General features: G+C 39.0%; 1 protein-coding gene across 1 annotated transcript in view; it reads left to right on the forward strand.

Annotated features, from left to right (window-relative positions):
* Positions 1–2908: 2908 nt before the first annotated feature.
* The window catches only part of SLC35F1 (solute carrier family 35, member F1), a gene marked incomplete at its 5' end in the record, with an annotated part of 47766 nt that continues 26223 nt past the window's right edge, over positions 2909–24451 (forward strand). The window contains 4 exons of the mRNA XM_010185139.1: positions 2909–3036; positions 13995–14154; positions 20169–20325; positions 23984–24036. Coding sequence (XP_010183441.1) covers positions 2909–3036; positions 13995–14154; positions 20169–20325; positions 23984–24036 — 498 coding nt within the window. The remainder of the gene's footprint in view (positions 3037–13994; positions 14155–20168; positions 20326–23983; positions 24037–24451) is intronic.

Raw genomic sequence — 24451 nt, forward strand, 5'->3', positions numbered from 1 at the left:
GCGGATGCCATCAGTGATTGCTGTCCATAGATCCTGTCCTGCTGGCAGCCCATGCCTTCTCCAGGCTGTCTTCTACTGTTCCCTTCTACTGGGTCACTCTGCAAAAGTGTTACATTTGAATATGGTGGCTTTATTTCAGCCCCATCTCAAAACCAGGGCTCCACCTGCCTCTTCCTTGATTTGTTCATAGCATTGGATTGACACTCACTGCAGATAAGCTTCTTCCTTCTCCTGCCCCTCTGCCTGGAAAGTCTTCCACTTCAGGAGCCATTCATTCCCTTCTATGAATTGTGCTGATGATGCCAAAGAAATAGAGAGCAGTAACCAAATAACTGTTCCCGGATTAACGACGTTAAACCTGTGTTGCTTTTTACCTAGTTATACCCTCAAATGGGCTCCATCTGTTTTGCCAGTGCTTGTAGATCTGCATAACTGATATGTTAAGGATAAGCAATAATGTGGAACGAGGGACCCTGGTCAGAGGCCAGACCTTTCTTACACGCTAAATAACAGAGATGCAGCAAGTGAGTGGAAGTGAAGACTAAGTATGTTCCACAGAGAAAGATGCAGCTCCCACACAGGAGTCTTTTCCAGGAACAAATTCTCTGTTTTATTTTTGTCACACCTGATGCCTGAACACCTCTCTGCTTTTCACTGGGCAAGACAAAGACACGTGCGTTGAAGCTAATCCAATGTTCATCAGAGCTGCACGGTGCCTGCAAAAATTCATTTTCATGTTGCTTTTGGCTCTGCAGAGCCTTCTTAGCTGAATGTGATTTTTTGCAGTTTGGAACATCTCAGAGCTGTATATCAAAGATAAAATACCACTTGCCAGATAAATTTTCTTCTTTCTGTCATTAGCCAAGAGAGGATTGAGAAAGCAAAAGAGAGAACCGGACATGTCAGTTAAGAAGAAAATTTGTTCTGAAATGGGAACCATGCCATTCCTGTGCATTGATGTTTTGAATTGGTGTTTTAAAGGTATTTTCTGGGCAGCATCAAAATTAGAGAAATAGATTCAGTACCTGAAGAGTATCTATCTATCTGCATGACTTACACTGATTTTAGTAGGAATTAGGATGACTAATCTCAAATGCCATTTTGGAAAGACCTCACTAAATGTTTAGAAAAATAAGTTCTCAAATAATCTTTCTGCTTGTTCACATCATCATAACAAATACATAAATTTAGTCATAATTCATGTCTTCAGAGCATTGTTCCTGAACCCCAGTACAAACAAGGAGTGGGAATTTCTTTTTATGCAGTTATTCTGTCAGTGGTAACAGGGAAGTCTAGTGTGGTTGAATGTACTGACTGGTTCTTATTTAGGGTCTTAAATAATCAGCCTATACACTGCCGTGTTTCTACTATTTCTTTGCTGCTTACTGAGAGAGAAAAAGAGAAGGGAGGGAAGAAAGGAAGTGAAGGGAAGCTTTTTAGTATTTACAGTTTTGCGCTTAGTGTCATTATCACTGTAACAAATAATTAGGTTCTTGCCTAATAATATCCCTCTGGAAGTGTGTATGTGTAAGCATCTGTTAATGAACAATTATTCAGATGCTTGGTTCAGGTAAATACCCATTCAAGTCACTCAGTGAAGCCAAGATTTAATGTCTGAAATCCGGAATCAACTTCTGAAGTATTTATCTGTTTTTCTGCGAGTGCATCTTTTAAGATCTGAGATAGTCCTGTGCTATAGAGAACCTGCCATTTCTGATGGTATGGCAGCACTTATATCACTGAGTCTATTTGAACCAGAGATCAAACACACTTGTGGTGATGGAAAATTATAAGGGAGAATTAGGAAGCCTGAGAAAGTTTTGGTGGCAATTGACAATAATGTTCCTTTTCTTCTATATTTTCTGCCCCTCATTTTGATTATCACAGGCACTTAGAAAGGCTACAGAAACACAAATAGACCTCAGAATAGTGGGCTTTTTTTAAACTTTCAAGGCAGTTCAAATTCCATTTATAGTGCTTTGGCAATGCAGGTCAACCCTACTTAGATCCCTGTTTAGGCTACAGACTCTTGAAGACCTCCAGTCCTACTGTGTTCACTCACAATCAGTTTGCCCAGCCCCTTTCACAGTGGGATCCTACCATGGCTGGAGCTTACTGCAATGCAAATAAGTAGCAGGTTTCCCCACCCTCACTAGTGAGCTGGATTCTTTTGAATGGAGAACGATAATAATCCCTGTCCTAGCATGAGGAATGCTTTGAGCTTTTGAAAGTTGTGGGTTTGATCTGCAGGCCGTATTGTACTGTCAGTCTTCATATGGTGGAAATGAAGTCCTGGCTGATTGGCAGGGCTCCCATAGAAGGCAGGTAATCTGCCTGCCTCAGAAATCGATCCTGGGAGCAGAGCAAGCCGTCACACAAAATCTGTTTGTCTCAGTGCAGCCTATATCTAAACAAGTCTGATATTTTGAAACTCTAGGATCATAATAGCCTTTCTTGGAACAGGATTGGTAATCTGCCCAAAGGTGATGCTGTTATTCCCCTGCTCTTATATTCCATAATATCTGCAAATACTGGTATCTCCCACTTCTGGCAAAAGCCTCTTGCGTCATGTGCGATACAATGTATGGAAATTATAAATGTATGTTATAATAAACTATTCTTTAGAGATTTATATGTGTGTGTATGTACATACATATATGCATGTGTATAAAATTAAAACTAAGAACACATCTACAGTCTGCGCAAGCTGCACTTGATTTTCCCAGCATTGTTTACATCTTACATGCGGGAAGTGACAATCTGACCCTCACATATTACTTTGCCAAGCTGGCAGGTTTAATATTTGAAAGACAAGTAGGGTGTGCTAGTTTTCACCTCCTTGCAGTACTTAGTTAAATGCGGTGCTTTTCAACTGCATATGCGTAATTCTTCTTGTTTGTTACCACAGGAGAAGAAAACTTGCTGGCAATTTTGAAAAGGAGATGGTGGAAATACATGATCCTGGGGATAATAGATATAGAAGCCAATTACCTGGTAGTCAAAGCTTATCAATACACCACTCTTACTAGTGTACAGGTAAGGACTCAAAGGATTTTCCCTTTTGAGGTAAGATAATAAGCCTAATGGGGTCAACAGTACAGTTTTCATTTATTTCAGTGCACTAATAGCTAGTTCCTGCTTGTGTCTTCTGTCTACTTTTTAATGTTGTCTCATGAGACATGTTTTTTCATATCGGACTATTTTTATTACTCAGTATTTTCTAAACCGTACAAAAACATACTGGCTTTCATTTTATTTTCCTGTGCAGAACCATTCATAATCACATTTTTCGCATAGTCTACTTAAATTGGTCCTTTAAGGAAATGTTTTCACATGGGCTGAAATGTTTTTCTCACTTTATATTGTACTTGGAAAAAATACTAGCACTTCTTTTAAGATTCCATAATTAGATCTGAGTGCAAAAGTTTTAATTAAGTAAAATGAATGTAGTTACAATGAAGTCTTACTTTAATGCAAGCATTTAGATGTGTTATGTTATATAACAGCTTAACTGCAGCTATCAAAAAGTGTACTCACCGTTAAAAAATTATACGTGCAGTGAACAAAAGCTAGGGTAGTGATTTCTCCAAATATCTAACCTGTATATGTTAGGTACAAACACAAAAGAATCAGGCTTCTCCCCATTTAAATGGAGAAGTGAATAGTAGAAACATTTTTAAGAGACTGGAAATTGTCTTTCTTCGGAAATCATTGCGTACTTCATTGCAACTTGTTCTAAAACAGACCTGGTCCCTTTTGATCTTATCTCTAAATAACTGGGCAATGCTAGATAGTGTTCAGTGGGTTTTACATCTTATTTGCTAGAAATTTGCATTAGAGCCAGTAAAATAGAGAAGCACCAGTTAATGTTCTGCAGAATCAAAACTAATTAGGAATACATCTCTTCCATAGTTGAGAAGTGATATTGGAAAATACTGAGCTTGTTTAGCTGAATAAGAAGCAAAAACAGAAGAAAACTATGAATTCAAGGAATCTGAATGTGAAGTTTATACTAAATATTCACAAATGCCTCTGCCATCAGAATCTTGGTTTAAGAATTCTTTGAAACGTGCCCAATGCAATATTGCTTTTAACACTTTTCCAAATCAGACTAAAGTATAGAGTAAAGCATAAATCTACATAAACCTTATACTGATTTTCTAGCTACTAAAAGCCTCAAAGAAAAAAAGCAAAAGCTGAGTTGCTTCTTTTGTGTGTTCACTCACAGCAAGTAGGAATAGTGGACTAAGCAAGACGATCCAAGTCATTAAATCCCATCTACCACAGCCACCAACAAGCACATATCAGAGGTTCATCTGGCTGGACCCATTAAGCACCAATTCCAGAAGATGCAAACCCTCCTACTCTTCTGCAGTGAGAACACACTCTTACACTTTAGTGTAAGAGATCAATACCACAGCGTGAGGAGGAAGCAGGCAGGAGAGTTCAAAGGCATTGCCTGTGTTTCAGCAGGGAAGTTGTTAGCTGAAAGGAGCGACAGTCTCCTTTAACGCTGAGAGTCAGAGGAAAGGTGGAACAGGAAAACGGTCATAGGACACAGACCATGTTGTGTCCTTTTTAGACCTCATCCACGTGAAGATTACAGCAGAGTTCTGGTCTCTTTCCCATGTAGCTTGATAGAGGGAAGAGGTCGAAGCTCAAATGCTCTCAAGCTTGTTTCCAGGAGTGGAATTAATGCAGCATCTCCTTTGCCCATAGTTGTCCTGGATTGCTCAGATACATGTGGAGTGACTGGGATTACCCGTTGCATTTTAAATCTACTTCATGCCTTAATTTGCATGAGCTTCTAAATATAGACAAGCCCAAATATATGGTCAGAATGGTATGAGTATGAGGTAATGCATTAAGATGTTGAATCAAATGACACATTTTATGAATTGTAGCCAAACAGGACTTTATTTCATTTAAAGATCAAACAGAAGCTCAGGGGATTATTCAGCCTCAAACAGCATTAGTCAAAATGCATAATGGTATGAAATGAAGACTGAAGAAATGGAAAGTGAAAAATGAAAAAAGCAAGCTGTTCCTAGGATCTGATTTCTGAAGAAACAAACAAGACCACTCTCACCAGAGCATCTTCTGAAAGGTCTGTGAGGCCATAAATGCTCACTGGCACATAGCAAGAAGTGTTCAAATCCTTTCAGAATTGAGATCTGAGAAACCATAAGTCAGCGTGGCTTCGAGTGAAGGCTGCAGGAGCTATGCTCAGGTACAGATTGAGAATTGAGCCCCTCAAGTCAGTTCCATAGGATTTTGTTTACAACAGGCTTTACACCAAGACTTTTTTTTGATGGGGAGAATATAAGAGTTTTTGAAACTGTCACTTCTGTAAATGAGAAATCTTGCAGTATTTTTATAGTGGTGGTAAATGGACCATTTCAGTAGGAAATCAGTTTTACAACATATACTTTCCACATGATATCTCTGCTCCATCATGCAAAACTAATGTGTGAGTGTACTGGGCTTGGGGTTCTTTTAGGCAAAAAAAATTAAACTGCTGCCAGCAAAAAACCAAATTTTAACTGTAAAAGTACACCTTTATTGCGATTGATTTGCACTTCTGCTTTCACAAAAAAACATCCAAGCACTCAACAGCTTTGTTTGCCAAGTAGCTTTCAACTCTTAGGACTGTCTAAGTTTCTAGTTTAAACTCCACCTTTTTTTGTAATTAACATTATCTCATCATGATTCCAGGAAAAGACTGAAAATGGTGCCCTAGTTTTTCCCACTCTTTCACACGCAAGTCTTTCCTATCTTCTTTTAAAATTCACTTTTGATTTTGGTCTGGGAAAACAGAATTTTCTAATCAGTCTTCCTGTGTATCTTTCACTGCTTGCCTGCAGAACCACAGTGAGTGAGGACATGCAGGCTTAAATCAGAGATGAATATGGTACCTAACCTTTACTTTTGGATGTGCTTTTGATTATTTCAAATCCTCATGTACTCCATAATTAGTGTCTGAGAATGTGGCACTCAGCTGCATCATAAGATGAAAACTAAGCACTGTGAAGCCTAGAAACACATAATTTTCCTTTTTAAAAGACCAATAAACTACGAGATAAAGATCTCACTTATAAACTAGGTGACATAAAAAAAAAAAAGAAAATCAATGCACTGTTTATGTTTCAGACATCAAGGTGAAGGTCAATTGCTAAGGATAAAATCCAAGGCACCCTTTAGATACCTGCAGTGCAATTCAGAGGCAACTGGATTTAATAGAGCAATCCAGGAAATGCACACGTAATCGTCTACATATCTGAAATGTCATAGACATCTACCATCCCCTGGTCTATGTGTACAAACTGGCTGCTCAGAGCACAGTCTTGAGACAGTAAAATCAGTGTTTGAACCTCTCAGGTTGCTGCTGCTTAGGCAGCTTTAAGTTCTGGTTCTTTGCATGCCCAGAGGGCTTCTGTATTGATGGAGACAGATGCCTAAATACCTGCCTCCATTTTAAAACCTAAAAGCTAAATATTACTATATCAGAGTACCCTGAGAACTCCAATTTGTTAGATGTGACCTTAGCATGTCTCAAGTACTTACAGAAAGCTTGGAGTGCTTTCCAAATTGCAAAGGTAGAGCCACCTTTTATATAAAGTCATAGCTGTTAAAACAGTAGCCCACAGAAAGGGCCTGAGTTAACTTCATCTTAGCTGGAGGAATTGAAACTGAAGCTCCCCTCAGTCTTCAAAATGTTCAGGCTAGTATGTGAAGACTATTCTCTAGAGGGTGCATTTAAAAATTGAGTATACACCAGATAAAAGACACAGTAGTTTGTAAATGGAACAGTTTTACATCCAGAAACACGTATTTCAAGAAGTGCCAGAGAGCAGTCACATTTAATGCTCTCAAACACATGTGTTCCGATTCCCAGATGGCAAAAAAATTGCAAAATGATCTTTAGTTTGTCTTTGACGCATTAATCTAGCTTGCAATAGATTTTGCAGCCATCTTGCAGGTCATGTGTAGCAGGTGCAGAAAGTGCATTAAACACTCCCCTGTGCACCACCACCCAACCCCATGGACTTTTTTCAGAAACTATAGACTTAACTTTCAGGACCGCCTGTGGTAATGCTTTCCATATTTATCCTGATGGTTTTTAAAACAATCCTGGTGTAGGGCTGTGGAAAGTTTAATAACTGTTCAAGAACAGTGTTTTAACTACTGTTAGAGACACCTTTTACACAGCAGATAAAATTAGTTCCCCCAGATGAAATGAAAAGGTTCAGAAGTTCGTGCAGTTATTTAGATCTCAAGATTTAATTTGTTTGAAACTACATTTTGACTTCAACTTCCCTGTACTGCATTTACAGTGTACCACAGGCGCACATCCTACCAAGTCCATAATGTATTCCCCTAAGCCTGTTACAATATTAACATTTGTAACCTTTGCTGCCAGGTGAGTGGTTTTTCGTCACACCAAGCTGCATTATGAGGCAAACTGCCCTCTCCCTCCATCCCCACTGTCCCCACATTAATTATCTCTCCTTTCTGCAATACAATGTTTTATCCACTTGCATATTACACCATTGTGTTACAGTCTCTATAGGCAATGTTATCTTTTTTCTGCATTATAATATCACATAGAAATCTGGACTGTTTCTGCAATGCCTCTCATAGTGGTACTGTGGAATATGCGTACAGTGTCACAAGAAATGAGGCACTGTCAAAGAAAGAGCTATGTTTCCAAATAGTGATTTATCTGGTAATTTATTCCTTGGGCAATCAAGCCTTTGATTGGCATGATGAAAGCAAAGGTAGTAAAAGCTGGGATTTATAGACACCAGGAGAGGGACAATAAAACTATGGTGCTGATATTCTCAGCTACTCTTAGATCACTGTGAGGCTCAGCAGTGCATCATACTTCAAATTACCTCTGGCAGTTTTCATACCTCAACAACTGCCACCAGAAAAGGAGTCAGCAGTGCGGGATGGCAATAGACTTTGCTTTGTTCTTGGTCCCTATGGACTCAAGGTACGCTGAGGCAGAAGGTTGGAGATCATTTTGAAGCAAATCTAGGAGGTCAGGAGCAGGGGATGTGCAATATTGAAGTTGTTGATCCACTTTGTCCAGTGCCTGCTAATGTGAAATATCTCAAAAACAGAGATAAATTCCACTCCTTCCCTTCCTCCCCCCATCCTATGCATGCGAGATTGACCATACTTTCCTGTTTTGCTTCAGAGCAGAGAGGGAATACTGCAATGTTAGTAAGGTTTGCTGATCAGCATTGTGCAGAAGTGTTGCATACCATACATTCATACTGTGAGAGTCTGTGGGATGTATCTTGCATCTGATTTAGTATTGCACTTCAAATTGCTGTTCTTTTAGATGTGTTTCACACCCATGGTGCTGAAACCAGCCCCGACAGCATCCTCAGTCTCTGTACATGGTTTTGAAGTCAGCTGAGCTCTTAGTACCCAGAGCTCCTGCTTCTAATGGCAAAATTCACCCTGAGCCAAACTTTTTGCTAACATAAATATGCAAAATCTCATGCCCATTACAACAGCAGAGATTTTGGCATTCTGTGCTTATTTTGCATATTCTTACAGGTGAAATGCAAAAGCAGAGGTTTTTCTGCAGGAGACATCCATGATTTTTCCTAGGCCAGGATCTAATCCCCTGCATAGCTTACAGCAGCTGGTGACATGGAGAAGTTTCTAATAAATAACCTTGAGAAAATGGTCTTCAAAGCCCATATCCAGTCATCAGAAGCAAAACAGAAAATAGTTTTTTTCTGTAGAAACACGTGACTGCTGCCACAGCTGTCTGCTTTCTTAGAATAATCTTTTTCTGACAGTGGGATGCAAAAACAGAGAAGGGAGGCAGTTAAAGGAAAGGCCACTTCAGTGGTCAGTTTGTTGGTAGCTCTTCCTGGTATTTGAGCAGACCTTGCATGAGCACAGCTGGAGCGCATATAGTGAGAGGAGAGGATAAAGACATGTGTCCTAAGGTGTTTTTTTTAAAAAGAGTCAAGATGTGATTAGTTCTGTTGCTAGTAAAGCATGTCTGTGTGTAGAAAGTTGAGAGGAAAGGAACTGTGGGTTGGATGTGACCACCACCTTTCATTTAAAGTAACTCCAAGAAGTCACTGAATTCCTTTCTATATACACAGAAACCTGGAGCTGTCATAATCCTCATCTCAGGTGCTGGTGTGTGCAAATCAGATGTAGGTGAAGCTCTTTCACTAGTGAAAGTTTGGAGAACAAATTAAAGGGAAACTGATGGGAACAGTTATAGAAGCATTGGTCATGTGACACCAAGAAAAACACTAGAGATAGAATCATAGAATGGTTTCAGTTGGAGAATACCTTTAAGGTCATTGAGTCCAACCATCGATCCAGCCCTAAGTCCTCCACTAGATGAGATCTTGTTGGCAAAATACTGATTTAAAAAGGCTTCAGACTGGGAGGAGTCTTCGGGCTTTTGTTTCTTTCATGTCATTGTAATAAAATATATTTGCAATTTTTTAAGCAAACTAAATCACTAACTGATTCTTTCACCAGTCTCCCTACTTGGAGTACCCTACATTTTGACTGGATGAAAAAATAAATAGTTTTAAACTTAATTCTGTGATTATATAAAAACAATATGAGAAAGTGATTTAGCTCTGATGAGATTACAAATAGAAACACAATAGTTAAAAGCAATGTTTCTTTTTTATTTGAATTGCTTTAAATAACCCTGTCATAAATGCAGCCAGCATTCACACCTTTCCTGCAGAAAGTTTTGGTCACAGGGTAGTGTAATTGCCATGCAGCTCCCCTGGTAGTCAGAAGCCTCTGTGAGGGTTCACATCTCAGCTGCTTTTGTACAGTTGAATCAAGTGTGTGTGGTAGTGTGAAAACTGGAATAGAAAGAGCCCTTAAATAGGCAGCAAACCCTTTTTTCCTTTGAAAAAAACAAAGCAAATGTCAGAAGGTGTGTCTCCTACTGGATACAGCACTTGCTGTTTTAATAAACCTACCAGGTCGCATGCCGAAATTCAGTATCCATCACATGTATTTGACCATATGATGCTGGATGGATACAGCACTGATTTCACTGATCCCTCTGCTCTGGAGAGTAGGCTGAGTAAAGGGTGCAGCTGATTATCTGCATGATTTGCTGAAGGGCAGCACTAATGAGAAACCCCTAATGTGAAAAAAGGGCTTATAACTGGGAGGGAAAATGTCCAATGAATGTTTAAAAAGGGAGATTCAGCTCAGCTGTTCCCATAGGGAGTTTGCTGACCAGCATTTTTCTTTTTGATATAGCTGCAGATCCACAGTTCACCCTCTGTATTACAGACCTTTCTTCTACAGCTTGCCAGCTCTCCTTTCCAATGACAAACAGTACATTCTTGCTATAGATGTGCAAACACATGCTGAATTTGTGAGATCAGAGACTGAGCATTTACTGTTAGTAAGAGAGTATTTGTGTATGATTCACAAGTATCATAACATCAACGTAATTCAACAAACAACTAATCAGAGGAAATATATTTCAACATCATGTATCATTAACAGACTTCGACGCAGTGTGATATCTTTTAGACTCAAATAATAATCTTCAGTCTCTACAACAATGCAGCATTTTTATAATAGAAGGATTTTCTGTAAGATGGTATATCCTATATATATGTAGATAGATAGATAGATAGATTATATACTTTTGTATCATGCCTTCTAAAGCAGCCCAAGAACTGTGACTGAAGAAAACAATAGACAAGCATGGCAGCATCAAAGACCGTGGTCTGCACCACTCGTTCCTATCACCTTTATTATCTTCGCATGGCAAAATAGGAAATATGTTTTCTTTTTGTTTAGTGAGATCTGATAACTTCTGTGATTAACTGGAACATTGATTAAAATCAGGTCCCTCATTAATTTAGCATAATGACAGAGTATAGGCAGTACCTTTTGAATAAGCAATTAAAAAGAAAAATATCAGAGGTGGTTCTTAGGGAAATACTGGTAAACAACTGACCTTTATGTACTGTAGATTAAATTCAAGTTAAACATAATTTATCTTTGTTATTATAAAAGCTTTATAGTTGGAAAAATGACAATTAGGTATAATGTTGGTTTTTTCCTAATAGCTGAAATAAAAGCCCTACTGCAGATCAGGTAATCCACAATATTACATCCTTTTTCTGTAGAATATATGTGCATTTTTTCTTCTACTAGACAGGTTTATCTGAGATAAAAAAAGAAAGGCAGAGCAAATTTAATGCTGGTGAAATGAAATGTAAAGCAATTTACACTAGGTTATCTTATTGCTTATATTATAGTAACATAATTTATTTCTGTCTACCCCATTATTTAATTATAGGTATAAACTAAGCGCAATTCAAGAATTATATCATGTCAATGAACATTAACTACATTTAATGTCTCTATCTACTGATGCTGCAGTATTCTAGATTGCAATTTGTGGATTAGACCTTGGACTACCAGCCCCAAAGGGGTGTTTTCCAGCTGCTGTCAGCGTTGGTTGTTTGTGACAGGTTCTGTTCATACTTCCCTTCATGTTAATGCTTAAAAGGCACATCTTCACATACTTGAAAGCATAGGTTTATGTTTAAATATTTATGGAATGAGATAATTTTTTAGGAATTTTGAGGACTGCTGGAGGATGTTTTCACTGTAAAGAGGCTTGACCATGTATTTTAGATTATTAGCTCTCATTTTAAATGCAGAACCCGCTTTTAGCATGGACCTTTCCCATGTGTATTTTCCTCATCTGTTCTGCAGTTCCCTTCTGAAGGCTTTTGCCACTCTCTGTCAGGGGAATCTTTGAAATAGGTGGTTTTCCACAGAACACTCTTGTTTTTCACATAAAGTTTCAGGAAAGTTGTCCTTAGGCAAAAATTGGCTTTTATATTTTTCCCGATCCCCTAAATTTAGTATTTATTACACAAGTATCTCACATATAAAGAATAATTTTCTAAGCACTGAAATTCTTGAAGTCATCCAAAAATCTTTTTTTCTTCAGATAATGCATGGACAGACAATGAATCTAAAAGGAACGTGATCATTATTGGATAATATTTACTAGTGGTAAATCACAGAGAGAGCAAATAACAGGTAACAGGCCCGAAATGAACTATAACCAAATTGCATCATCTAAAATCAAGGCAACAACATCTGGAGATGTTTCCCAGAACTACAGGCACAGTCTCCTCCTTTGGCTGTTCCAGACATTCTCATTAGAAAGAAGATGGAACCACATAGCTCTGGTGCCTGCTGTATCAACTGGCATTCAACAGTGGCGTACCCTGCACAATTTGTTTAATCTTATTGTTAGTCTGTGTCTTGGCTTTGCTGGGATAGAATAATATAATCAATTTTCTATTTGTGACAGCTGCATTTCTGAGAAGACTGCAGTACTCGATTTCATGGAAATAAAGCTGATAAGACACTTTGGTTTAATTTTCAGTCAGCTCTGGTATGTTGCTGTAGTGGTCAAGGTCTTTAGCAGTTTTGAGTTAAACAGGTGCAGAAGCTGGGGGGAGTGAAAACCAGGGCAACTGACCACAAGCTGGCCTAAAAAATTATGCCATATCATAAATGTCACACTCATAAATTGAGGAATTTGCTGGGGTTGTCCTCCCTTTCCTTAATGTTCACCATCTTTGGAGGGTCTCACCTATCTTTCTGCTCCCAAAGCCTACTCTCCTACTTGTTGTGACCACCATATTGGCCAAGCATAACTTTATGTACTGTATATTAATCTTGCTATTCATACTGGGTTTTATTGTTTTTATTTTACTAAATCTGTTTCTATTTCAAACCATGGCTCTCCTTTCCTTTTCCCATTTCCCCATCCCAGATCAGGAGAGTCATTGTGTGATAGAATAACTGTATAATCCATGACAGTCCAATGGAATGGAATGGAATGGAATGGAATAATATTTTCAGTAGGAAGGGACCTACAATGATCATCTACTCCAACTGCCTGACCACTTCAGGGCTGATCAAAAGTTAAAGCGTGTTATTAAGAGCATTGTCCAAATGCCTCTTAAACACTGACAGGTTCAGAGCATTGACCACCTCATGAGGAAGACTGTTCCAGTGTTTGACCACCCTCTCAGCAAAGAAATATTTCCTAATATCCAGGAAATTTTTAGGAAATAGGATTGGGGTTCTTAAAGTCAAGTTTCTTTGGGTGTTTCTTACTCAGGACTTTTGTTTCCTGGTGACATACTGTAAGTCTCTAAAATATATTTTAATTTGAAAATCCCTAGGTCCTCTCACAAATATATTTTTTCTTAATTACTAATTCCCTGCGTTTATCGTTGGGTGTGTCTGAAAAGACCAATTAAAGTCTGTGTTTCATAACACTGGTTTGAGAAAGCTCTTACCTAGGATCTATTGGCAAGAAGATTGAGTTTCTGCACTGCAGGCAAGGTGTGCAGTTTGGTTTTTTTTCCTTCAGAGGCATATGGGACTGTGTTTTCAAGGAGTTAACAGTCCCCACAGGCGGCAGGTTTTTCATAAGTATTCTGCATGCAGAAACCCCTTGATTTATATGACCAGTTTTAATAAATCTGGTCAAATTGTGCGTTATGAACATTCATGCTAGCTGGACCTGAAATGACTGAATTAAAGCATATGTCTAGACTGCAGGAAGAGTGCCCTCAGTCTTTGTCCATTAATCACCAGAGGTAAGGGCCAGATGGAGTGGTGTGGCTCTCTTTTGGCCCAGGCTTCCTTCCCCTGGATTTGAAATATGCATCTGAATCCAAGAGCAAGGCAGGACTGTTAAATGTTAACGTAGAGTAGCAGCTTTCCCGAATTCATGGAATAGTCATGAGCAGAACACAATCTTATCCTCTATCTGATGGATGACATAATCACTTGAATACACTTGCTGTCTGGTAGAAATTTATTACAACTAAATAACCTTGCTCCCGTCTGCTGGGATCTATCCTAGTATTTTAGGACAAAGTGTTTGCAGGTTGATTTTTTTTTTTCCCTCTCTTTCTTGACAGCTCCTAGACTGTTTTGTCATCCCGGTGGTGATACTGCTCTCCTGGTTCTTCTTATTGGTACGATACAAGGCAGTTCATTTCATTGGGATCGTGGTCTGCATTCTGGGCATGGGATGCATGGCAGGAGCAGATGTCCTCGTTGGGAGACAGCAAGGAGCAGGTGAGCAAGGATGGATGATCTGTATGATCAATTTCTCCTCAGAGAAGCCATTGAGCAGAACATGTCAGATTGGGACCAAAAAAATGGGAAAATTAGAAAGAAACCCTGTGTATTCATGGATCCAAAGCACTACACCATTCAGTTATTTCTTTGTCAGAAGGGACAGAGAAGAAAAATGAGTCAACACTTAAAAGTCAGCAGTGCTGCAAACAGACTTGGTGAGCCCTGCATCTGCAACCCAGATCACCCTCTGCAGGCTGGGGACACAAGCTAAATAGTTGTAGTTTCCTTCTGTTTTGGCATAATTGCTTGACTGCAAACCTCAGTTGCTTCCTTTCCAAATTGGCTATATCTTTGACTCATAGTCACCTCTCACTTCCACTGTGTACTCTTCCTTCAGCTCAACTTTACTCCTTTTTTTGTACCAGAGGCAGGATCACTGGGTAGATGCTAAAAGGCACCAAACATACTAACTGTACCAATTGGGTTTTGCACACAGTCTCAGAGTAAATGTTTGGGGTTTGCCTGCATCATTGCTGAAAATAACCTTCTGGTGTGTAAAATGTTCTTTTTCTATGTGCAGCATCATATGAATAATCTGTGTGTAGCTATTAATGCAGACTAGACAGAGTTAGATTTCATCGATCCACTTCCTCTGTCACATTGATTTCTCTAGTGCCAACCCAAATGATGTGGGAAGGCTGGAAATCCTTTTCAAAGATTGTCAATTAGGCACAGTTTTCATTCTTAATTAAAAGCACTGAATTGTGAGCTGAGCATAATACACTGGGATTTAAAATTCTTGACTCAGCTTTCTGAATACAAATGTAAGTGCTATAAGAACTGGAGTTGCCAGGATGCTACTAAATAAAACAAGGGAGTTTGTGACAGTACTCACCATATCTCCCTGTCCCCTTTTATCCCTGGCCTTTATCCCTAAAGGAGACTTTTAGTTCATTGGTCTCCAGATATAGCTCTGCCCCAGCTAAAAAGGAAAGAATATACTCTGTGCTATGAAATCAGCCAGCCAAAGCTGCATTAGGAATGACTGATTTCAGGGGGCTGGGTTTTCCACTGTGGGTTCCAGAGGAAACATCTTGTTCCCAGTATCCAGAGAACAACATCCTAGAGCAGGTGAGTTGTGGGTCAACAGGAGTGTGGGGGACAGTGAACCAAAGCAGACAAGGAACAGATTGAAGAACACTGACACTTTGCCATCCAACTGCAATCATTAGATGTTATTTGACATATTCATTACTAAAGCACAGGTATAGCATAGGTAGATTTGTCCAGAAGAATCTATTCATTATTGCCTTTTAATTAAATCCTACACATAAGAAACTGTGTCCATGTGTATTGCTACACAGAGAGACTGCAGCGTTTTTTTCTTTTTAAATGTCAAAATTATGTTATTAATGATGTTGTCTTTAACACAGTAAAATTTGTCAGCTGGTTTCATTTATCTGAAGGGGTAAAACTATGCATTAAAAATCTACAAATGAAAAGAAGTATTAGCAGCAAACGAAAGAAAATTCTTGAAACTCTTCATTAAGAAGTTCCACACCATTTATAGGATATTTCCTCAGACTGAGCAAACAAAAGAAAAGAATACACCAAAAGCACTGAATCTCTATTATTCCTCAGTAAACTCCTCTGTTATTCTACATTTTAGGAGACAAGACCTGTTGACACCTGTTTGCCCCTGTTAACCATACTATTTACTGTATTATGAGTACCATAAGGCTATGCTAGGCACTATCTTGCTGTATGCTATTGCAGTCTAGCCTGCCAACTCTTACAGGAAGGGAAAATTAATTTAAATGCATCACTGAGAGATTAACCGGTATTTTCCAAACTATCTGCAGGAATTAGATATAATGTGCAGGCTTATTCTCTACTTTCAATAAATATATGGTAGTTTACCTCTTTTTATTGTATCCTGACTGATGTTTTGCACATTTCCCAATGGGAGAAGTAATTCCTACCGAGTACTCTGTGCTCTATCACCTTACATGCCAAGTGTGCCTTAAAATAACATTTATCTGAACTAATATCGCTGAGTTACCTTGGTACTTGTGCTTATGTAATACACAGGGGTCTAAGACAGAGGTCTAAGTTTTTAATCCAGATTTTTCAAAGCACTTCACAGCTTTAGCTTACCATAGTCTCTGAAAATCGGTCACTTCAGTCCTGTTAATAAGTATACGAGTGTATGTTTAGTCTAAGGTGGGATATGTTTAGATTGATTTTTTGATATTATGTACTTACAACCAAAAGCAAAGAGAAACACCACTTAATGCTGGGGGTTGAGGTAAAAATGTTGCAGTGGCCTAGTAAGAGTGTGAAAAGCAATTATGTCGGAACGTAATTCATGTTGAAATTATCTATGTAACACTATAGAGCTGTAACTAGTCCCCAAAACATTAACTCCTCTCTGTACTGTATGACTTCTGCTTCCAGAGAACATTAAATATGCTAACAATGATTAACACAAAGCGTGTTTTGCCAAGCTATGCCCTGTGTTTCTTCAGAAGAATGACCCATGCCATCAAATTGGTCACATGGAACTGTATTAACCTAAAAGTCTTTTAAATGCCTCTTGTCAGTGGATACATATTTCCTTAGCAATAAACCAGTAGATGCATGTGGATTTTGCATCTATGAAAATACATCTACTGGGATATGTCAGTCTTGGGGGAAAGTTCCAAAGTCAGCCTCTTGAGGAAGCAAAGAAAAGCCATTTGGCAAAAGGGATGCTAGAAATTATTAGCAAAGAAACCAAAAATATAGTGTAAAATATTTTTATGCTAGTATATAAAGTTTTGATGCACTAGCCTCTTGAGTACCCTGTGTTATTCTGGTCACTGCATCTCAAAAAGAAATGACCAGAAAATAATGCAATGGAGAAAGGTGAGAAAGCTGTTCAAGGGAATAAAACAGCTTCAGGGTAAAAAGACTGTAGGCAGACTGGGACTTTCTATCTCCCAGAAAAGGCAAGAAAGAGACAGAATATGGTAAAGGTGCATGAAGTCTTCAGTGGTAGAGATAGGGTCAATCCAGAGTGATTCTTAAATATTTCTTACAATTGGAAAATTATGGGAAGGGAAGTGAAAAGAGAATAAGGGAGAGAGACTTTACGGGTTGGAAAGTAAACTAACAGATTTAATGAAACTATAATACTAATACTACAGATAATGTTGCAAATCGGAAAATAATGAAATATATATATAAATATGTACAAATATATATACAAAACCAATATAAAATCCTCCCCCCACCCTCCCCCCAATGACGAATACGTCACCAGAGGCTCTGCAGAGCCGGGCACTGGAGAAGTCCCAGACCAAACTCAGCAGCAGGTGGGAGCAGGATGCAGAACGCACAAACCAGGATCAGCAGCAGACGAATGAGCAGGATTCTGCTCAGGCCTTGGCCTCTGCAGGATTGAGACGGACCTAAGGGTCTGAGATGGAAGGGCTCCAAGATGGAAGAAAGGATGAAAAGGGAAAAGGCTTGAGACGCTCGTGATCCCTCGGTTTTTATATCGAGTATGATGTATGTGGGACGGAATACCTAGTTGGTCAGTTATGGGTCTGCTTACTCCCCCCATAGGCGCAGACACAGCACCCATGATGAGACAACTGACCTTGAGCATATCTTCTACCAGAGCTGTTTGGGAAAAACATGCTGCCAGTTTTCAGCAAGTTCAGTCACTTAAAAGAGACTGAGCTGAAAAGTAAAATCACTAAATAGAAAATTAGTTCTATTTAGCTCAAACCAGGACAGATGCCAAATATAATTTTCAGGTATCAGCCTTAAAAGCTAAAAACACAAAGTACTTTTTAATAGAGCATGGTTAAACTGGGTAAGTTACTGTCACAGGGTTTTGTAGACACCAAAACTATGTGCACTTTACACAGATTTATGACAAATCCCTCAGGTTCTATTAAATTTGGTGGTCTAATGCAAATTCCATCTGAGAAAACCCCTAATCTGCTGAGAACTGGCTGATAAAAATCCCTCTGTGCTTCCCTATTTCTTTATGCTTTCCTCAAGCACCCAGTGCTGCCCAGTGCCAAAGGAGGGTCCTGGGTTGGGCAGACCCCAGCTCTGACCAGATCTTGGCTTCCTCTTCTGGGAAGGCCCTGGAGGTTGAAGCTCATAATGTGCAAGCATGGGTGCGCATTGGGTCACAGTGTGGTGCTTGGGGCCATCCCACGTCTATGAAGATGCTCAGTCTCTGAGCCTTCTTTGTTTCGCAGATGCGAAATGATGGTATTTTTGTCTCAGCAGTTCAGTACAGCCAAGCTCTAAGGTCAAAAGCTTTTTCAGCAGTACTTCCCCGAAGTGTCCGTGAGCAGCTGTAATAAATACCAAATGAGTGAGCTCAGTGAGGGATGTTTGGAGCCACTGTGGAACATCAAATGCAACAGGAGTATGAAGAGGTTTTGTAAAGTACTGATGCTTATGTTAAATTAAGGGCATCTTCCATGGCTGATTGCAAAAGAAGGCTAAAAGGGAAATAAGTATCAAATCTTAAAAAGATAAATGGTCAAATATAATCATGCTGTCAGTCAGGTTACATGTAAAACAGAAATTCAATGGGAGACTGGATGAGTACATGAAAGAGAAATCCAGTAATGTTTGCTAAATACACAGAAGCTATATTTCCACTGAGCTGAAAAATCTTGGAGACTAAGAGAGTATTACTGGGAGTATTTCCTTGTTCCTATTTGTCCCTAAACAACTTATACTTTTATACTTTTCTGGTGGTTATAGCCAGCATTGGAGACAGGAAACTGGATAAATGAACCCTTGGTCTGTCCTCTTACAATCGTTCTTATTTTCATAAATTCCTTCTCACTGCAAATTTCAGCACTGTAGTTTGGAATGAAAACGGAAGGCTTGAAAGATCTCCACAAAGATAAGTGTTGAAAAGAGCATTTTGAACCCATCCAAATGTTTAGCTTCCATTTTTATTTACTGCAGTGCATATTTTACAAATCAATAATAATAAAACTTTAAAAGGCAGTAACTAAAAAAAGAATCAAGATGTATTTTTAAAGAAAACAAGGTTTCTTTCAAAAAAATATTACAGTAGTACTTCAGCATTTCTACTCAGCTTTTTCGAAGGAAATTCCATTATATCTAGCATTTCGGAATATGGTTCTGCAGCAATGTCTGATGGCTTTGTGAAGCTGTAGCTCTTGTAGAAAGCAACTTAACAAGCCATTTGTGCAGAGAAAATCGCATGCATCAGTTTGCAAAGTTGCCTTAGTTTTCAAGCTGGAGCTTAATCAAATCTCCCTGCAGCCCTCCCCACCTTGCATTAATAATAGCCTTCAAGACTTCAAACAGTCTTTAATAATACAATGTTTTAGTGATTATATATACCTGTAGGTGTCGAAAATACATCTTGGTGTTCACTGCATGCATTAGGTGCTGCTATGTTAATTGAACTTCTTTTAAAATCTGTCATTATAATCACCGTCTGCACGCCATCCTTCTTCCTCTCCTGTCAAACAGCTTCATGTGAGAATGAGGTCAATATTGGGGTTGTAATGATTTCTTCACTCATTTCACAGGTACACGGAATTTTTCAGTTGGTCTCACATCTAAATACTGGATGTGTTTTAGATTGGATAGATTTCAAGATGAGATGCAAACTGTTCTATGTAACTGAGTCACATTCTGTCTGCAAAAAAAGTAATAATAAAATTAAAAGCATTTGTCATGAAGAGTGCCACTTAATTTCTATATTTTTGCAATGTTTTCAGATTCTTTCAGATTATCTCATACACAACAAGGATAGTGCTCTCCCTTCATCTCTGCTAGATTTTACTGGGGTATTGATTCAAAACTGTTAAAGTGACAGAATATTTGCATTCAGTTTATTAACCCAAATATGGGCTACTTGGTGACCGAGGATTGAAATATGTAGGGAAGAACTTGCAGTGGTTTTAGACAAAAGATGGTTGTTTTGAGACATTCTGATTTTTTCCATTTATTCCTAGGTGAAAATAAACTCATAGGGGATCTCTTAGTACTGGGTGGAGCAACACTATACGGCATCTCGAACGTTTGTGAGGAGTATATTGTCCGAAATCTGAGTCGAGTGGAATTCCTGGGCATGATTGGACTCTTTGGCTCCTTCTTCAGTGGAATTCAGCTGTAAGTGAGTGGCTTTGAGCTCCAAGGTCATTCAAATATGTGCGTGCGTGGCCTCCTTTGAGGTACTCTAACCATCTCCTGTGGAGAGTAGGTGTTCTCTAATTCTGTCATTTGCATTGGTTTTCATATTTCAGATCGGTGGATTTGAATAATAACACAATTTTATACCTAAGTATTCTAATTCAAGCGCTGGTGTCCCTGAGAAGACATACTGCCATCTTGTTGCTTGAAGACAAGTGGATACTTCACATGTTGGTCTGATCTGTGAATAACAAAATCTACAGCTCTCTCTGGTTCCGTTTCATAATTTTAAAAAGTCACTTAGATTTCTAAACAAGTAGAAAACACATCCAGTTAGAAGGCATTTTACTGACTGGCTTATTCTGTGTAACTACATTATGATATAGCTGAAATAATGAAAACGCCTTTAAGAAAGTGACCTTTTCACTTCAAAATATTTGGTACTCAGGTGACTGTTGCATGGATTTCAGGAACTACCAAGCCCTGTCTGTATCCACATGCACCTAATGAGCATCTCATCTGCAAGCGTAAGAGTTGGAAGGTAGCTTCAGTGTTGTAATACTGTGACTGATGAAAGTGTAGTAAAAGTCACCGTGCAAGATTGCCACGATTTTTGCAGATCCGTCACTGGTTGTTGTCACGCAGAAAAACTTTTGATTATTAGTGAAATCCAGGTTGCTTCCCTGCACATCTGAGCTACTCAGCTTAAAAGAACAGAGACCCATCAAAACAATGACCCATCAGTTCCCACTTAATTAGTTCTATTTCTTTAGCCAGAGAGCTTGTTATATTTATGTGGGATTTGGACTCGTGACTTTAAATGATTTATATTAACTGGCTGCCACACAAGCAGTTCCATTTTTAAAAATATAGAATTTGAGAGCATGTAAATGTGCCTAGTATCTTTGGCTAAAGCATTTTTGTTTCCTACAGTGTTCATGGTAGGGAGGGTACTGATTCTGAGGGCATCGAAGTGGTGCCCTTATCTTGCTCTGTGTGTGTAAACTGTCATGTACATGTGTCGTATTCCTGAATTTAATTATAGTGCCATTACCCTCTCTTGACCCAAGCTGTTAGTCACAATTCAGGGTCTGTGAGTTGTTTTGCTGAGGAGAACCAGCTGGTGCTAGAACAAAGCATCTTTGTATACAGAGGACACAACTATAAGGGAGCAATAAGAAGCCATTTCTTTGCTGAAAGCCCTAAAGCTTTTCTAGTCAACCTTTGTCCCAGAAGTTCTCACCAGCAGGTTTTTCTCCACTGACCTCTGCAGTTTCTTGCTGCTAGTGCTTTTGTGGCACTTCGTGAAGCCCCGACCACACTTAGCTCATATATGCACTTTTTTAACAAGGTGACAAAAGTTTGCATATTGGAAGAAGCCGATAATGGTTTTGCTACTTGGTTCCATGAAGCAATTTAGCATTTTCTTACCTTTATCTGTAATGAAGAGCAGACATCACATCGTTATGAGTTCACAGAGGTTTAACCTAACTAAATATACCAGTTCTTTCAAAGAGAAGCCAGAGCCCCCTGTTACAATTGCAGATGCTGAACAGACCCTGCTGTCTCAGTATCTCCTCTTACATCATGTGCTCCACCTGCCTGACCATTGTGACGGAGCTCCACTGTACTCCCTCCTATTTGTCAATGTCTGTCTTCTTCTGGGCAGCCCAAAATTGCACACAGTACTCCAGCTGCTGTCTCACAAATCACGTCCTTCAACTTGCTGACCAGACACTTACTAACACAGCCCAGAATGCTGTTGGCCTTCTCTGCTCCAAGGACGCATTGCTGTCTCATGCTCAGGTTGATGTCCACCAGCACTCGAAGGTGTAGTTCTAAAAAGCAACTTTATACAGGGACAGCTCCCAGCCTGTACTGTTGCATAGGGTTATTCCACCCCAGGTGCAGAAGTTCACATTTGCTCCTCTTGAACTTCACGAGGTTTGTCCTGGTCCTTTTCTTCAAACTGCATTATGGGTAGTCCACCCACCCAGTCCATACCTTTTCAGTCTCTAAAGGATCTTTTGGGAAATAATGTTGGAAGTTTTACTAAAGTCAAGGTAGGTTACACCTCATCCTCTCATCCATTCCTTCTCCTTTATTTACTGAGCCATTCATCTCGTCATGGAAGGCAGGCAGTGTGGTCAGGTATGGTTTGCTCTTGAGAAGTCTGTGCTGGCTGTTTCCAGTCGTGTTGTCTTCATTTCCTGAAAATGACTTCTGGAAAGATTTGCTCCATAATCTTCCCAAATGTTAGTGTAAGGCTGGCCAGGCTATAGTTTTTTGCTCTTTTTGAAACTGGATGTTGCAGTTGTCTATTTTCAGTCATCAGGGACCTCCTCCAATCACCACAAACTTTCAAAGATCAATGTGGTTCCAATTCTTCAGTGAATCTGGCATCACTAAATGGCAACTTCTGGCAAAGTTGCTCTTACCCCTCCTTTTTCACAAATCATAATGAATCGCAGATCATAGCATATTGTTTTATACTTCTTTTGTAACAGATATGCAATAATATGAAAGCAATGTTCCTACATTTAAGTTATGTCAAAATTTATTTGCCAGAACAAGAGACATTGCAGTTTGTTTTCATATTCTTCAGAAATTGCTGATAAGAGACATATGCCTTATGCATGCAGACACTTATAATTTAGTTATTTTGCAGACAAAATTATCTTATTGTTCTGTACACAGTATTAGATTTGCCACACATCAGCAGCAAGCAAGTTAAAATTTCCAGGATGCAACTCTGTAGACTAGATTAATCAGGAAGGCACTGGGTTCCTGCAGTTTTGCTATTAGACTTGGTCTTCCACATACCACCTTTTGTAATAGGTACTTTGTTTTTCAATCTGTGTAATTCCATGCTTTATACTTGTTTAATATAGTGTCCAGACTAGCATGCAGAGTTCTGCACAGCAGGAGCTATCTGGAAATCACACATCAGAGAAAGTGGTTAGCCAATGAAGACCTTCCTCAATAGATACCTAATTGCCAAAAATCTGTTTGGCTGGATTGGGAAGAGCTGACTTGTTGCCACCTTAGAATCTTCTGGATCTGAGATTTTCATATTAGTGTACAATACAAGGCTTACAAGATGTTGAAAGTGGACTTGTGGCTTCGCCCAACCATTGCATTGTTTCCACAGTTTCATTGCTTTCATTATTTGATCTCTTTTAGTATGTAACAAATCACAGTATTCTCTCCAAAGGCAGTTTGTGATATCTATTTATTTGACACTGCAGAGCTGCTCTGAAGGGTGAATAATTTAGACAGATACATTATTAATCATTAAAGTTCAAAAGCTTTCAGAATATTAAGTTAGAAGAGTACAAGAGGATTGAACATATAGGGGGATGGGCACTTTGTGCAGGTATATAGAAAGCTGGAAATAAACCAGTGGAAATTGTATGCTATCACGTCTGATTAGTGCCCTGAAGATCTTTCAAATACACAGACACAGGGATAATGCCAGAGTGGATTAGCAAAGTCTGATTGCATTTGGTTCCTACAGAGATTTTTTGATATAAGGTTATTTTTGTTGTTTTGTCTAGCATTTGAATTGAATTAGTGGAAGTTATTTAACTTCTGTTCTTTTCCATCAAATTTTGCCTTCTCTTCTCTTCTCTTATAGTGCAATCATGGAACACAAAGAGCTGTTGAAAGTTCCCTGGGATTGGCAAATAGGTAAGAAAACACTTCACCTCATTGAATATAGTTGCTGAAGGAGGCCTGGAGACTACCAGTGTTTGGGAAGGCAGGCATAAAGTTTCATGGAAGCTAATGTTTGCAACTTTTCTACCAGTTACTGCCAAAGGTTGAACGACATGCCTCGTAACCTTTCTTAAATTATCTGTCCTCCCATTGCCGTATTATGCCTTCCTTGCACCATTGGGTTAAGCATGTGAATGCCGTAAGTTAATTATTCAAACAGCCATGAAGCAAAACAATAATGGGGTGCCAGTTCTAAGATTCAGTGCAACACTGGGACAAATAAATGAAGTAGTCATTAAAAGCCAAACCTTTTCAATGAACGTCAAAGAAAAAAAATGGAAGTACTTGCAGTGCATATTGTAGCCTCATAAACTCATTTCCATTTCTG

This window comes from Mesitornis unicolor, unplaced genomic scaffold, assembly GCF_000695765.1.
Source record: "Mesitornis unicolor isolate BGI_N332 unplaced genomic scaffold, ASM69576v1 scaffold18625, whole genome shotgun sequence".
In the NCBI taxonomy this organism is placed as follows: domain Eukaryota; kingdom Metazoa; phylum Chordata; class Aves; order Mesitornithiformes; family Mesitornithidae; genus Mesitornis; species Mesitornis unicolor.